This window comes from Rhynchophorus ferrugineus, unplaced genomic scaffold, assembly GCF_030347505.1.
Source record: "Rhynchophorus ferrugineus isolate W39M unplaced genomic scaffold, kcgeb_rfMv2 rfM2, whole genome shotgun sequence".
Classification (NCBI taxonomy): Eukaryota; Metazoa; Arthropoda; class Insecta; order Coleoptera; family Curculionidae; genus Rhynchophorus; species Rhynchophorus ferrugineus.
Window position 1 is genome coordinate 2977167 of NW_027472581.1, and position 16034 is coordinate 2993200.

Here is a 16034-nt window from a genome sequence, read left to right on the forward strand (position 1 = left end):
TTTAGTAATATTAACATATCATTTTTAATTTATTTTCTTTATGGTATTATGAAACATCATTAACTTAATAAAATGCGGTCCAATTTCGATAACAGGGTTACCACTAGTTTAGGATAAGATATTGTACCTTAATATCCCCCAATATTTTGTAGTGATGTAGATGGTACGTGGCCTTCTTGGATCATGGTTGAGATGTGGGTAAATAGTGGTTGATGTGGATTTCAGATGTAGATTAGGCCTTCCACTGTACCATTTGGTACTAAGATGTTTGTGTCTCTACTAAGGAAGTTGAGGATCGATGACACAAAATAGCTTAAATCAAACACGTAATTTCAGTAAATGTTTTATTTAAAAAGCAAATGTACTCACAGAAAACGTCACTCATAACAGCTTTTAACAGTATAACAAAATATATAAAAACAAACAAGTATTATTATACCAAAATATAGATACTATATTTTAAGTAAATCGAACCTAAATAATTATAACTATACTGGGTGAATCGTAATATGTCATGTCATGTTGAAATTCACGCCGTTACTTAAACTAACAGTATTGGTAAATAGTATCAGCCACTATGAACGGTCAAAAGCGAATCTCGTCAAGTACCATCGGTTCAAATTTGTTTTTTATTAGCTATATTTACACTGCCGTTTCTGTAAACACCACAATGCTTTTTCATGCACTATTGATGTGTTGTCAAGTTAGTCAGAGAACGCGTTTTGAACTAATTAGTACAATTCTCTCGTTAATGACCATCCACAGTTTGATTTTTTCGCAAAAAAACAAAATACCGTACTAAAATTACTTTTTTTTGTATAACTAAAAAACATACGTTAGATTTGATAGTCTGCAGGTAGTTTTGTACATGAAACACTGACTTATATTGAACATTTAAAACACTTATTGAATAATTACATTGTGTATATTAAGAAAAGGATATCTAGTGTAAAAGAGCGTTCTTTTTCACTTGTTTTTTAACCATAAACACCCATCAAAACATAAACCAATACTACAATTTCATTTATGTTACCTATTAAACTAGTCATTCCTCCATTTTTTAACATTTTGTCTACTTAAATAAAGGCTACTCGCAAAAACATGTTTCTTTTTAGATTTTTCGAATGTGAGTTTTTGAACATCGATATACACAGAAAGGAAGACGAATTTTCCTCAGAGAAATCATTAGATATAAAGTGGTATTCATTTTACGAACATATAACTAGAACTGATATTCGATGTTTTTTTGCGCTATCTTTAACAAAAATATAATTCACTAATTATAATTATTATAAATTATTGCTTCAATATATATATAATTTTATTTTATCCTACACTTTGGTCAAAATATTCTTTACTAAATTACAAATGTACGCCATTGGTTTCTTTCTAGTTAATGATTGTATTTCGCTACAATTTGTTAATAACGTGTTAGATAATTTTAGTTTTTCTATGGTTAGGTTTGACAGTGATAGATGTGAAAATAGTTAATAATTTAGAATAAAATATTGTACCTTAATATCCTCCATGTAATTTGTAATGTGCAGTCTTTTCTTTAAAATTTCCTTATAGTTCCTAACTTTCTTCTTTTCTATAATATAAATAAATAAGTTTAGTTCGGACAGATTTCTGTGTTTTAAGTTAATAATTACGAGATTTATGTATAGCTTGTTGGTGAGATGTTTATTTTAATAATACGTAGATTTTCGTAATTTTGTCAACATAGTTCAATTTTTATATGTATTTCTTTAAAATATCAACTTTTTGATGAACGTGAAAATAATATTTAAATGTTTATGATTTAAATAATATTATCTTAATATAAAATATTCCTGAACATTTTTTTTCAATGAAATCTTTAAATAATTCCTGATATTTGAAGTTATATTAATTATTTAGCAGATGTATTTTCAGAGCGGAGTATTTTTAACGTAATGATTCAGAAGTAGTGATAACAATGGAGCCTTAACAATAGACACCATTAACCAGGCGATTCACATTAATGTCGAAGAAATCCAACTAGTGTACACGCCATTATTAGCGTACTTAAAATAGATTGTTAACTCTGATTTAGTAATTTAAGTTTTCATTATTCATTTAACAAATATTGATTCAAATTTCAATTTCAATAATAGTAGCAAGATAATTAATGCCTTTTGCTAATAAACTTGTATCATGATATTTAATCTATTCAGAGGTTAGATACAACTTTTAGTTCCTTTGATTAACACATATTTTAATATTTATATATTTTGTATTTGCGCATGATCAGAATTAGATTTTTTAAAATTTATTCGTATTAATAATTGTGTAATATTATAACTGTGTCAAAAAAGTATACATTTTTGTTCATACTCCACAAGTTTAACCCAAATTAATACTGGACAACATATTATTAATATTATAAAGTTTTCTGAAATTAGACAAATGCCATAAGATAAAAATAAATGACAAAAATAAAGGTAATATCAACTCCATCAGCCCTATGTAGTCGATGTTTCTTTTGTTAAGTTATTTCTTATATACCTATTATTTTTCTTCTTTTTATATAAACCAAATATCCTCAAACCATACTAATAAATATTTATTAGTGTTAGGATTCAACAGAAAACTGAAAACATGAAAGTCATTAAAACATATGACACTGAAATTTAGTATGCTTAAGAAAGTATTCTGTTGTAAAATTGTGAAAAAATACACATTTCGTAGATTTCCAAAGCTTAAACTGTATGGAAATTGATGAAAATGATTCTGCTAAGTTATAACTATTTTAAGTTGAATATGTCGTTTCGAACAAATGTAGAAACATTTCTTGGAGGTAGTTTACCTCAGTTTCGGTTAACAACTTTAATTCAACAAAGACACTATGGGAAAGCTAATACTGTAGGTCTTTAAATATCATAGATTCATAATTAGAATATTGCTAATCTGTTTTAAAAGGCAACGAAATATCAAAGAGGTTGGAGTCAGAAACCCAAATAGTTCAAAGTATTAATTTTGTGGTGATCTTTGTTCCACAGCTGATGATTTGATACGTAATATATATTTTGTAGTTTAAAAACAAAAAGGCTGTCATTGAAATGATATCTTACAATCGCAGGGATATTGCCTTATTTAAAAGTATTGATATAAGACCGTTACCAATAATCGGATCGGGATTACCTGCTAATGACAATTGGCTTTTACAAAATCTCTTACGCTAAAATGATAGCCTTCTAGGCAAGCTTCCAAACATCAAGGTTCATTTTAGATTTTAAGGAGGAACATCTGAACTGCATCTATATATTTCTGGGCATATCAGACCAAATTCTTTGGGAGTGTTATTAACGATTAGTCAGTGGGTTAGTTATATAGTTAAATGCCTGTATGGAGACAAACAAACAACTTCTGGAATTGTGAACACTGCCTTTAGACACAATCCAGAGTGCAGCAATTGTGTTCAACAATTATTTAAGTTTGAGTTTAAGTTATTAGATTTGGACTTCAAAAAGTTATTAAAGCCAAATTACCATTTAGGAGTAACCAGTTGTCACAATAGCGTTATTTGCATTTAAAAGATAGAAAAAAATCACAGGATGTCTCAAGTTCATTTTTTAATTTGCTTCAAGATAGTTGCCGCTGATATTTTAAATATATCGATAGTTTTAGAGTAGAGTATTGAACTTTAAATTACTGATTTCAGAAAGAAAGTGTTAATTTTTTAAAAGGAAATATAGATATAATAACTTTTTGTTGATAATTTACCCTCAGCCCTCATCAAAAGAATTTTACTTGAGAAAATATAGTTGGAGTAAAAAAATAAAAAGTAAATATTGATGTATCCATATTTTTCTCATTCTTGATAATTAAAAATATATTCTGGGAAATAATTTCCCAAGATATCTAAATAATAAAAGATTCGAAAAAAAATTAATTCAAATGTATTTCAGACGTCCGCTGATAAAAATATAAATATAAAAGACAAAACCTCTTTGAACCAATTATAGTTAACAATTATAGTAAACAATCAAATTAATCTCTAAAAATAAAAATAGCATTAGGTAAAATGATGACGTTCCTTTTATATTTTTAATTGAAATAAATAGAAATACCGCATTTGATTGACAAAATTACAAAAAAAAGTTGTTTATCGGCACTCACTCAGTGCAATCCGTGAAATGCCAGTTACAAAGCGCCTCTCTCATCCAACTTTCTAAATATTTACTTAAATTGATTGAATGAAGTTATTCCCTTTGTTCCGACGTTTCATTTAAACTCGGAACGGCGACAAAGTATAATTTGTTGAAAAAATGAAGAGAGAGTATCCGTTTTTTTTTTTGGTATTATTTTTATATCACTACATACAGATATATTTATTTCCTATTTATTTATATGTGAGTACAAACTGTTATGGGAAAAATCACCTACGTGTTTGTTGCTCTCCATAATTTGACTTATTTTAGGTACGTCAGCACATAATGTCATCATCTTAGGCCAAAGTTTCAACATAAAAGTTCGGTCAGACCGTGATGATTTATCTATTATTCTAATACCATGCGGCTTTGTAGCGAATAATACACGACCTATGTACACAGTACTTGAACGTAAATAACAAAAAATTAGCAACATTATTGAGTTGTCTTGAATGCCTTGAAATCAACATTTCCTATCTTTGTATATATATAAAACGACTACATTTAAAAAAAATATATAAATAACACATCGTTTACTCTAGATTTTATCGTTAGTAATTAATATTACGCTCATTTTGGCAAACTATGTACACACCTCTTTGCCTCAGAAGTACAAAACGCTACCCATCTATAACTGACTAAAAATTATTGATTAAACTATCACTTTTGTACAAGACTTTACGTAATTTACGTAGCTCCTATGTCTAAATCCAGCGTTTTCGTTCCATTTTCTCGGTAACTGGTGAATTTAGATAGGGCGTAGACCATTATAAAAGTGAATCTTACAGTAACAGCACCATCAATTGTTAACTTTGGCAATAGAAGACTAGTAGCCGACTCAAAGGTTAGCTGCAGCAAAAGCTGTGTCTTGTTTAGTTCTTCCTTAACTAAATTTCTTAAAAATAAATTAATAAATAAGATGACGATTTATTAAATTTATCTTTTAGGTATCTCGATATCGCACTGATTGAATTATTTCTACTGGTATTCCTGGAAATCACGCTGCATATTATTTCGAAACTATAAAAATAGAATTGGCAATAATCATCAGAGCTTTTGGACTATTTTCGTTACAAACTGCTCGCTATTATATCAGGTGACGAAAAATAAGTAAAACGAAAAAATTGAGACATCTTTCAGGTTACAGACAATCAGTATGAATCGATACTTTTGATGTGATATTGACTAGTAAATTGCTGAAAAACAAATTTGGTATTTTATTTAATATATTAAAATAAAAATTCAGTCAACGTATATATATATATATATATATATATATATATATATATATTTGGAGTCTACTCTTTACCAAATACGGTTTATCTGCACTCAAGCTACTGTTTAACCTGGGCTCCGAACCCGGGTCCTCAGCATTAAGCGTATCGACCGGCCGAGTGGCCAATTTAGAATCCCAGATGACATCCGGTCTTACCCAGCTTCGTTACTGGCGTGACTGGGATTTTTTCCCTTATCAGATTTTACGCTTCTGCCTTTTGGACAAAAACAAACTTAAAAATACGACCTTTCCCCAGGATTCGAACCCGCGACTACCGTAACAATAGCAGGACCGTCTCGTCGTCTTGATCTCTGAGCCAACCAAGCCTGCAAATTATTCTTTTGCTTAATTTTCTATCAGATTTTTTTTGTAATATATATACAAATTTTTATATATTTTCAACATATCAATAGATAATTTTTCAAATTATTTAAAAGCCTTTTAAGAATAAAAATATGATAAATTAACACTAATAAGGTATATGTTTTAAATAAAATTTGCTACAATTTTAATGTATCGAGGTTCTTATTATTATATCTTATAAGATATCAATTTTTGCATTTGTTAATATTTTTAATATGCACATTATATGAATGAAAATTTATTAATTATTCATCAAAAATATTAAATGTAACAATTTTATTGGGTTCATTTCTGTACTATATTCTTAAAAGAATTCCAGAAGCTTCTCAAAACACTATTTCTATACTTCAAAATAATATAAATCGAATTAACCATCAAACACAAATACAAATTTTCATATTTTTAGGTTTGCTTTTGTATATTTTTAATATATTTAGAAAAAAGAAGAAACATATTTTTGCTGGCCTTTTTGATCAGTATCTGATTTTTAAACGATAAACTTTATATCAGTTAAAATGTTGAAAAAAACTTTTAGTGACTTTAGTGATTTTGTTTTCTTTGCTAAATTGAAATCGGTTTCGAATCCTGCTGAGAAATGGCTCTAAAAGTAGGTTTGCGATTGTTTCTAGTTATGATTGTCCATAAGGCAAGAGGGATGATCTATAAGTTGATGACTTATCAATCGGAGTCTACGTTAAACAGTAAGCACAATCCAGACAAAGCCTAGTTGGTATAAAGGTGACTCTAAAACATCAAAAGGAAAATAAAGTGAAATGTTATAGGAAAAAAAATATTGGCGATAATTAAGATCTATAGAAGAACAAAATGGATATATGATAGCATATTGTTTAGGCATATATGTTTATAAAAAAAGATATGAAAGTGTTGGAGGCTTGGAGAAGACCAAAAATAATATTTATAGCAGCATAGTCGGAGGATAATACATGAAGGTGTAGAATGAATCAAGAAATAAGTGTAAAATATGGTATATTTGTTGGATCTTTGTTACAAACCCATGAAGAGATGGTTAGATATGGTAGATAGAACTGTAGATTAATGTGATATACTAGAGTACAACGAAAGTAAAGGAAATTAAATTGATCAAAATTAGGGAACGGGTTTTAAGAAGAGCTCATGTCAGCGCTAAATTTATAAGAACTTTCAATTATTGAGCTCAGTAAATGTTTCAAAATGTATAAACGTAGACCAGAAAACGCTCTTAAATGTGGTTGTTTAGAAGAACACATATATAGGGTTTTTTATAAACTGGTAATCATCATTAAACTTGCAAAATTATCTTGATTTACTGTTAACTTAAGAATTATATTATTTGCTTAAGAAACACTGACATGGTTAGAGAGCGATCTATAGTTCTCAACTTGACTATTGTGATTTTTATTATAATTAACTAAACTTTCTCTATTTGGAGTGAGATTGGCAAACCTGGTGATGTTCAAAAGTTGAAAGTTGCCATTTGGTTTGATTCATATATCGAGGGTTCCACCTGTCCGTATTTCTTTAGGATACTGTTGATCAAATTTTGTTTTTCAGCAATGTAAAGTAGCCTGGCTGGTAAAAAATCACCTAGCTAAAACCATATCACTCTGTTTGCTTTATCAAGTAGTATAAAACGTTATTTCTGCCATATTATCTAAGCTTTGGCTTATTTTAGGTAAATTAAATAATAGAAGAACTAAACAAGAGATTTATGGATGTTCCGAACTAACCTTATACCCACGTTTCTAATCAGAAACTGGTTGTAGTGAGTCGACTACTAGTGAGGTCCACTCAGAGTGTCGACCCGAAGTCGGAACACCGTCTGTCAACGTGCTTCAGGTAGGTCTCCGAATAAACACTGCGAGTCCTATCCTCGTACCTGATCGAAGGACGTCGATTGTCCACGTAGTTCAGGTCTGACGGCGGACGCCGGCATAACGAGCAAAAGGCGCATTGCAGGGTGTTCTTGAAAGCTTCTCTAAAGTCCTTGTTGAAGTAGGCGTAGATCAGTGGGTTCAGAGTGGAGTTGAAGTAACCGATCCAGAAGAGGATGGCGACCACCAAGTGGGGGCATTCGCAGGTGGTGCATAGAGAGACGCTGTCGTACCATAAAAAGAATGGTAACCAGCAGAGAATGAAGATGCCTGAAAAGAAGAAGAAAACATATAACGAATAATTATTCGGGTCAACACATAATTTGACTTTGACTTTAAAGAACAAAATTCCAATTCTTTAGGCCGTAATTAGACGAAACAAAAATATATGCCATGGAAAAGTTTGCTTGAAAAATCCGATTGAACGTTATTTTTCAAAATCTTTTTAATTGAAAATGAAACCCTTTAAATGGACATTTTAATTATTTTTATTAAGTTTTGCTGTCAAAATTACTTACAAAGAAGTAGAAAACAATTTAATATCGCACGCTTTTTTTTTCTTTTATGTTCATAGATACCGTCTTTTAATAAACCCCAAATATAGTCTCTCATCATGTTTTCATTGTATTGGCCTTGATAACGTTGTTCCAAGCTCATAATGTCCTGGTGAAAACGTTCCCCTTGCTCTTCTGAATACGCTCCCATGTTGTTTTTGAATTTATCTAAATGAGCATGCAATATATGCACTTTTAATGACATCTTACAGCCCATGGCCTTAGAAGTTTTAGCATATTTTCGACTAGCTTTTTGTAGTTTTCCGCTTTGTTATTTCAGTTATATTAACTGCTTTGAAACTGTTCCAAGTCGCTTTTCGAGTACGATTCAGCAGCGTTGGAAATTTTTCATCAGGGAAAATCTGTCTAATTTACGGACCAACAAAACCCCCAGCCTTAACCTTTGCTTCTGATAATTTCGGATAAAATTTCCTCAAGTACTCAAATGCTTCTGAGGTTTGATACAGTTTTTTAACAAATTATTTCATCAACCCTAAGTTAACGTGCAGAGGCGGCATTAACACTTTCTCTGCTTCAACAATTGGCTCAAATTTTACTTCTCTTTGCCGATACAAATTTCTGCTCTTACAGGTCATTACCGTCGAGTATAAAGCTTAGCATCCGCTCTGCTATTTTATAGACACAAATAACACGGATACTTTGTATATCCGCTGTACTTTATGTAAGTTCCATAAAAAAATCCCACCAATTTAAAATCTCCAATCAGCTGCCAGTTATACTCGCGATACTTATTCAAGCAAAATTTTAACGCTTTTATGCTGAGTGAGCGATTGGAGGAGATGTTAATTCATTTCCGGTGTGTAATAAAACAGCTTTTAAGCTTATTGTAGAGCTGTTAGTGAATAAACGCCATTTACTAGGGAGACAAGGTATGCCAATTTCTTCGAGCATACCTTTTATGTCATTGCAAAAACAAAGTCCGTCTTTTTTGTGAAAAATGTTGAGAATGTTTCATGCCTAGTCTGCTGATCCGTGATATTAACATCATCAAGCAAATTCCACTGTTTTAAGCGAGAGCCTAAAAGCTCTGCTTTATTTTTTGGCAAATTTAAATACAGAATTAAATCATTGAAATCTTTTGTAGTAATAAGATGGTATTTTGGTTGTTATGGGGTATGCAAAATATCTTTATTGGAATTACTTTTATAAAAACTGAGACATGAGCTACTTTTCCGCGATAATTTTTTCGGTGACTCAGGTAGTGGTCGTGTCAGATCAGGTGCGACTGGAGCAGAAGAGGTTTCCATATTATGATATTCGATTGGTTTTGCATTTTTACCCCTACGTTTTTTACTGGGATTCACAATGCAATAGTAGCAGTCGTTAACGTGATTTTTGGTTCTCACCAGATTCTTGGTGTTACAAATTTCATTGACCTTTTCTCACCACGATATCAACTTAAAATATAGAAATAGAATATAATATGTTTATTATATTTAATTCATCGTTTAGTTAAAATTTGGTGATTTTTACAATTATTAGAAGCAACATGTGGCGCCCATGTCTTGTCTTGATTCCGAACAGGATAGTTAAATATCGTAGGCTTCACAGAGAACGCAAGATGTATTTAATTCGTATTTTATGTCTCGAACTTTAATAAATTGCCCACATATATAACAAAATGCATCAGCATCATATTTACAATTTCGCGACGAAATTTTAAGGTATTCTAGATTTGTACGAAACACCTGATCGTTGTTCATCACTCTAGTACCATCTATCAGCGCTGTGTAGACGTTTAAACCGCACTCTGATCGTGCAGTATTTTTAGATGCATTGAAGATAATTAAAATTTATAAATAAATTCAGATATGAGTATTATTACTGTAACTATTACAAAAGCAAACTTTATACCAAAAAAGAGGTATATTCTTTTCGTTTTTGTTCATAACTTAGCGAAAAATCATTAAATAATCTTTAAGAAAATGTTTTCGTAGTCAGTCAGTTAGTGAGTTAGTCAGTTTCTTCATATTACAATCCATAATTTCGTAAATTTGTTTATGAAAAATATTAAACTTACCCATAATAATTCCCAGTGTCCTGGCAGCTTTATGTTCACGTTTCATCCTACTAATACTCCTTTCTCTTGTAGGTGTATGGTGAAGATCTTGATTAATTTCGTGTAATGTTAATGTCTTCGATGACCCGCCAGAATTGGAAAGCATGTCACCGTTGGTGTTGTTAGCATGTAAAAGCAGGGCGGCTCCATGACGGTTATACATTTCTTTTTCTTGCCTAAACCACATGTTTCTCGTTGGTACTTAATTTTATAACAATCCAGTTAAATCTTACCTGTTGGCTTCTTTGAATATTTGAAGATACATGTAGATCATGATCGATCCTGGTATCCAGAAACTGATACTACTACTGATTACGGCGTAGGCTTTATTTACTACGAATATACATTCGTCTGGATGTTGCTTTCTGAATTCTTGATGAGCGTCAGTTGTGTACCAGCCCATGAATATGGGCAGGAAACTGAGGAAGGCCGGACTGACCCAGCTATTGATCAACATCAGGGCGACGACTTTTTTGGTCATGTGGAGGGAATATTTTAACGGTTTGCAAATAGCATAATATCTAGAACAAATAAAAATAGTTTAAATAATTTTCTTTACCCCCTGCAGAGTTTATCTAAAAATAAACTATTGTTCAAGATACTCTGAATGACCTTTGGGTTCTATTTGGAGAAATAGCTAATATTAAATAGAACAAGGAAAGTAGAGAATAGTACAGCTGGCCATTTAGAAGTTTCTACGTCGAAATGTGAGTATCGGACGAGGTACCAAAAACTTAGCAGAGTGAGTGATACGAGTCTACTAACAACAATGTCCAAAAAGTAGAAAGAATCAAGGCTGGTGGAGACAAAATTCTATGGTTTTCCATGCTTTAAATTTCAAATGCGATACTTCAGTATGTTTCTCTCCGAAATCCGTTTAGAAATTATGTTATTCTTTTAGAATGGGATCAACCAGTGTACAGTTGAGACCTGCCTGTCGAATGAAAAGGGAGCGATTTAGCGTTTTAGATGGAAGACGTAGTAAATGGATTAAAATCATCAAAAACTATGTAAAAAACATCTCCTGTCAAGAAGAAACAGAAACTATGCTTTTTAAATTTGCTGAAGAATGTTCGAAGTCCTGTAGGACCAACAGAATCGTATTTGTTAACAAGTGGTCATTCTCCTCAAGAGCTCGCTATGCATTGATGATGATGATGATGATGATGATGATGCTCTTTTGGTGAGATAAACTGTAATTATAAATGTACTTTAGGTGTTATTAGATATTAGTATGTTAGATATTTAGGATATTAATATCTTTTTCATTGCTCTATCTAAAGTGTCAAAAATATAATAATATGAAGGGTTTGGCGATGAGTTCAGAGGTAATTCATGGTTTTTGTAACATTTGATCTTAATATGATTATTATTCTAATATACTGTCCAGTGTTCAATACTTAGACCTATTTATTTGGTGGTATAACGATTTGAAGTTCAAATGTATATTATATGTCCCTTCATTAGTTTACGTATCTGTTGGAAGCACTATAATCAAACCAGCATGTATAAAACAATGGAAGACATTCCGCTACAGCTTTTCTTATTATTTGTTGATTTTATCCTTGTCTAGGATGCAATTTGCTCCCTTGGAGTCATAGCGGGTACGTTTTTAGTATTGCACAAATTATTATTCTGTCATCACTAAAGGATACAGCCAGTTAGTTATTTTATTTAATTTTCAATGTTTTGGTGTTTTGGCTTTTCAAAGACTGGAGAATCCAGCGAGTGGGGTAACACTTTTTTTTTAATATTTCCAAGTGTCTCTTTCAACGGTTTTACAACAAGTGGTCGAACATTGTCATACTAAAGAATAATATTATTGATATGTCTTCGCTTGTATTTCAAGGAATGATCCGCTCAAAAGCATCACTAAAACGCTCTTTTTTTTAGTGTCAAAACTACTACTGTTAAAATGTCGAAATCAGTATTCACATGTTGAAATCAATGGACCATGACAAGATTGTTATAATTAACGGGAAATGTGACTTACTCGGTATAAATACAAACATTTTCAACGCACTGGAAACATGTTCAGTTCACACTTCAATGAAATTAGTATACATTAAAAATCATCGTGGTCCGGAGATTCGGCTACCTAAGGAGGTATTCGTATATTCGTCGGCACAATCTATTCGCCGCAAGCCGAAATGCTAAAAGTCGATGTTGCCATATTTTCAGTTAAGCTATTTGCTTTATGGATGTATTTCATTTTAGAAAAATAATATATTTAAGAAGACTTTCTGACATTAACTTTTATATTTCGTTTAAAAAAAACTAATAGAGTAGATACAATTTTTTTATTATTTAGTACAATATATAGTTTTGCCCTTAGATTTGGCAACACTGCATGGTATTATATTGTGACGTTCCTTTTTGCTTGAAAATATGGACCGTTAATGATATGTTAAGTTTCAGTTATTACAAATAGGATAAATTAATTAAATGACTTATATTTTGCAGTGAAAGTAAATTAATATGACCAGTTTGATATACTTATAACATGAATATGATATACTTAGTAGCAAGAGAAAAAAAGATTTCACAATGAGCTTGCTGCACAACTTAAGCCGACAACAAGAAGGATCATCTGCCTTCTCTGTGTCTTCAATTTAATGATTTTAGTATCCCTACATACTAAATTTCGGCAGCACCTTTGTCGGATCCATAATATAGATGTTAAAGAAACTAATCTATATTTTAAAAATTTGTGAGCCTTTGAAAGTTGGAAGCCACAGGAAAACAAAAGAAAAAAATATTGTTTAAAGAAGTTCTTAGAAAACAAGAAGTCAAAAAATTAGTTTCAGTCTGGCTATATAGGTTTTTTCTGTTAAGAATATTATAAGACTCAATATTGAAGCAAACACAAGTGGCCAATATGAATCCCAGAATAATATTCAACAATTGAATTTTGACAAGTTAATAAGGAATTATATATTTAAATAATTTCAATTAATCGTTCAGTTTATAGGCATTTCAAAAGTGCAGGAAAATACTGCATACCATTAGTCCTGAAAAGGTAGCTATTTGGAAAGGGATTCCACCTGCTACAGATGTATGATTTGTTTATAAGGAAAATCAATCTGCCAAAATATCTAAGGATAGAAAAGCAGAAATAAAAGAATATGAAGGTTGAAAGGTATAATATATATATATATATATATATATATATATATATATATATATATATGTACATATATATGTATATGATATGATTTGATGTATATATGATGATGATTTTTAATGTATCTTGATGAAATTACACATACTGAAAAGTAAAGTTTATTAGTAAGGTTTCAACAAGAAGTTGGTTATAAATATACCCTATGCGATTTAATACATAGTAACATCATTTGTTGCAAATTTACTAAAATTAATTTATAGGCCTGACATATTTCAATGCATTATTTGATGACGTGTTTATGAGGATACAGATTAGTGGTAAATCTGAAAATAATTACATAATACATGTTTGCAAATATCTCTTAGCAACCAGTAGCCAATAAATATTCCCATTAATTGCCCTGTCATATTCGACAATATTGTCTATAAAATATACATTTTTATATATTTTATTGGCCACACGCCGCATTATAAATAATGCAACTGGCACAAATTTCATCACGAATTTAAAGGCTAGCTAAAAAAAGAAATTCAAATAGAGGCCATTGTTATTATTTACGTTCAAATTCCGCGAACCAAAGCACTGGTAAAATATTTTGTTTTATATTTGTGAATAAACAGTGTAGAGTTTACAAAAGGTCTTGGAGACGTTTTCTTAAATTCTTTTATTTTATCGCGACCAAATGTTCTCAAGGACAATAAATATTTGATTTAGTTAAAAAATTACTTATAATTTACGACACTCATATAAGTCACACTTGTACGTTGCAATTTTTGACCATTTTCAAATTTTTCTTATAACTCCGGCCTAAACAAGTATATTTAGATCAACATGTCAATATATTACTACATACATTATGTAAAACTGGATGCTAATTATAGTGGTAATTTCTATCTATATCTTAAAATTTTAAGAAATATTGTTATATATAAATAATGATAAAAATGTCCCTTCGGCTATTTACATTATTGGTTAATATTCTCCTTTATATATCTGGAAAAGTATATGATATGTTAATGAAGGTAGGAGCTTTTATGCAAAACTTAATGGTCAACAAAACAGCGCAATTATATTTTATGTATAACTAAATGATCTGGGGAATAGTGTTAAAAATATTTGTGCAGCTATCAATAGATTTGGTTAAAGTTTCTTTATTTTTAATTTTTGTAACTCTGGAAATATCTATGATATATTAATGAAAATGCCATTATATATGCACAATACTGCTTAGTTAGACCCTATATATTTTGGGCATAATTAAAATTTCCGCAAAATAATGATAAACGTATCTGCTCATTTATAAACTGATTTTGGTATTAATGCTGATTTTTCTATACAACCACAAAATTAGACGAAACATTACGTTATATTGGTAATGTAATTTTTGTGTAAATATGGAACATCTAAGATATATAGGTCAAAAGCAGTTTCAGTTGAATAAAATTTTGAATTAGAATTTTGTACCCATTTTAGAAACCATTTGATATACACAAAAATATTAGCTTTTATATTATTTTTCATGTGATATTTACTAGATATGAAAGTTTTTAGTGCTTTTGGAAATATTTTTTGTCATTTATGTTTTAAAAATGAACGAAATAATCGACTCCAAAGGTTCAGTGGTATGAAAAATGGACACTACAAATTTATTCTCGGACTTGCCATTAACAATATTAGTCATGTGTTCATATTAAGTAAATATCTGAAAATCTGTTAACACAATAGGTTTTAATTAATACCACTTTTTGAAAAACCAAAAAAAAAAATTAATACAAGAAATATAGGTATAATATTTATGTTATCATCTTTAAAGTTCTTGAACGGCATTTGTCTACAAAAACAACATTATCTAGAGACTTTACCTAATGTTATTAATGCCGTTGCCAATATACCAACTGTCGTTTATGAATTCATAATGAATTCATATCTACTATTAATTGTTGTCAGATTATTGGCACTAGTAGCTCCAAACAATTCTGCCTAAATACCTAAAATTAAATCGATAACATTTAAACTGATGACTCAAATTTAACAAAGTGTAATTTAACCTATGATGATTTAAAATATATTATCTCATCGGGCTCAAATCCAACTTATCATTAGATAACAATATATTGCTGTACGAATAAATCTTAGATCTATTTCACCTACGGGGTATTGCTAGCAATAATATATTTTATAGAGAAAATCACTCAATTAATTCACTTTCTACATGTTACGTATTTATCCTAAAAAGTACTTATTTCCCACTAAGCAGATACTTATCAGAAGGTCAACGGTAACAATAATAATAACGTAATAATTTAAATTATTTTATTACAGTTACATATCTCTGTCCATCTTCGAAGGCTTTGGATTGATCAGCCATATGCTATTGAAAGCTAGTGCTACTGGAAATCTAATGCGGACGTACTCTAATGATAATAACATCTGTTCATAATTTTTATACTTCTGAAGTGAAGATTCAGCAGAAGAAAACTAACACATTATTGATTATAATTGACTCATTAAAATACTCTTATAACGTTCTTAAAAATTGAAACATGGTTAATATGAACTTTTAGATAGATGTCTTTTAATATTATCGGGTCCTT

The 16034-nt window shown here is 30.3% G+C and overlaps 1 protein-coding gene across 5 annotated transcripts in view; it reads right to left on the reverse strand.

Moving 5' to 3' along the window:
- Positions 1-330: 330 nt before the first annotated feature.
- Octbeta2R (Octopamine beta2 receptor) overlaps positions 331-16034 on the reverse strand; it is a 179456-nt gene continuing 163752 nt past the window's right edge. For 3 of the 5 annotated variants that reach the window (XM_076394683.1, XM_076394682.1, XM_076394681.1), the window contains 4 exons: positions 10550-10837; positions 10278-10492; positions 7688-7952; positions 331-1591 (listed from right to left, as the gene is read on the reverse strand). In XM_076394683.1, coding sequence (XP_076250798.1) covers positions 1576-1591; positions 7688-7952; positions 10278-10492; positions 10550-10837 — 784 coding nt within the window. In that variant the 3' untranslated portion in view covers positions 331-1575. Of the gene's footprint in view, positions 1592-7538; positions 7953-10277; positions 10493-10549; positions 10838-16034 lie in introns of all 5 variants that reach the window. The other 2 variants (XR_013004235.1, XR_013004236.1) reach the window with 1 other exon arrangement.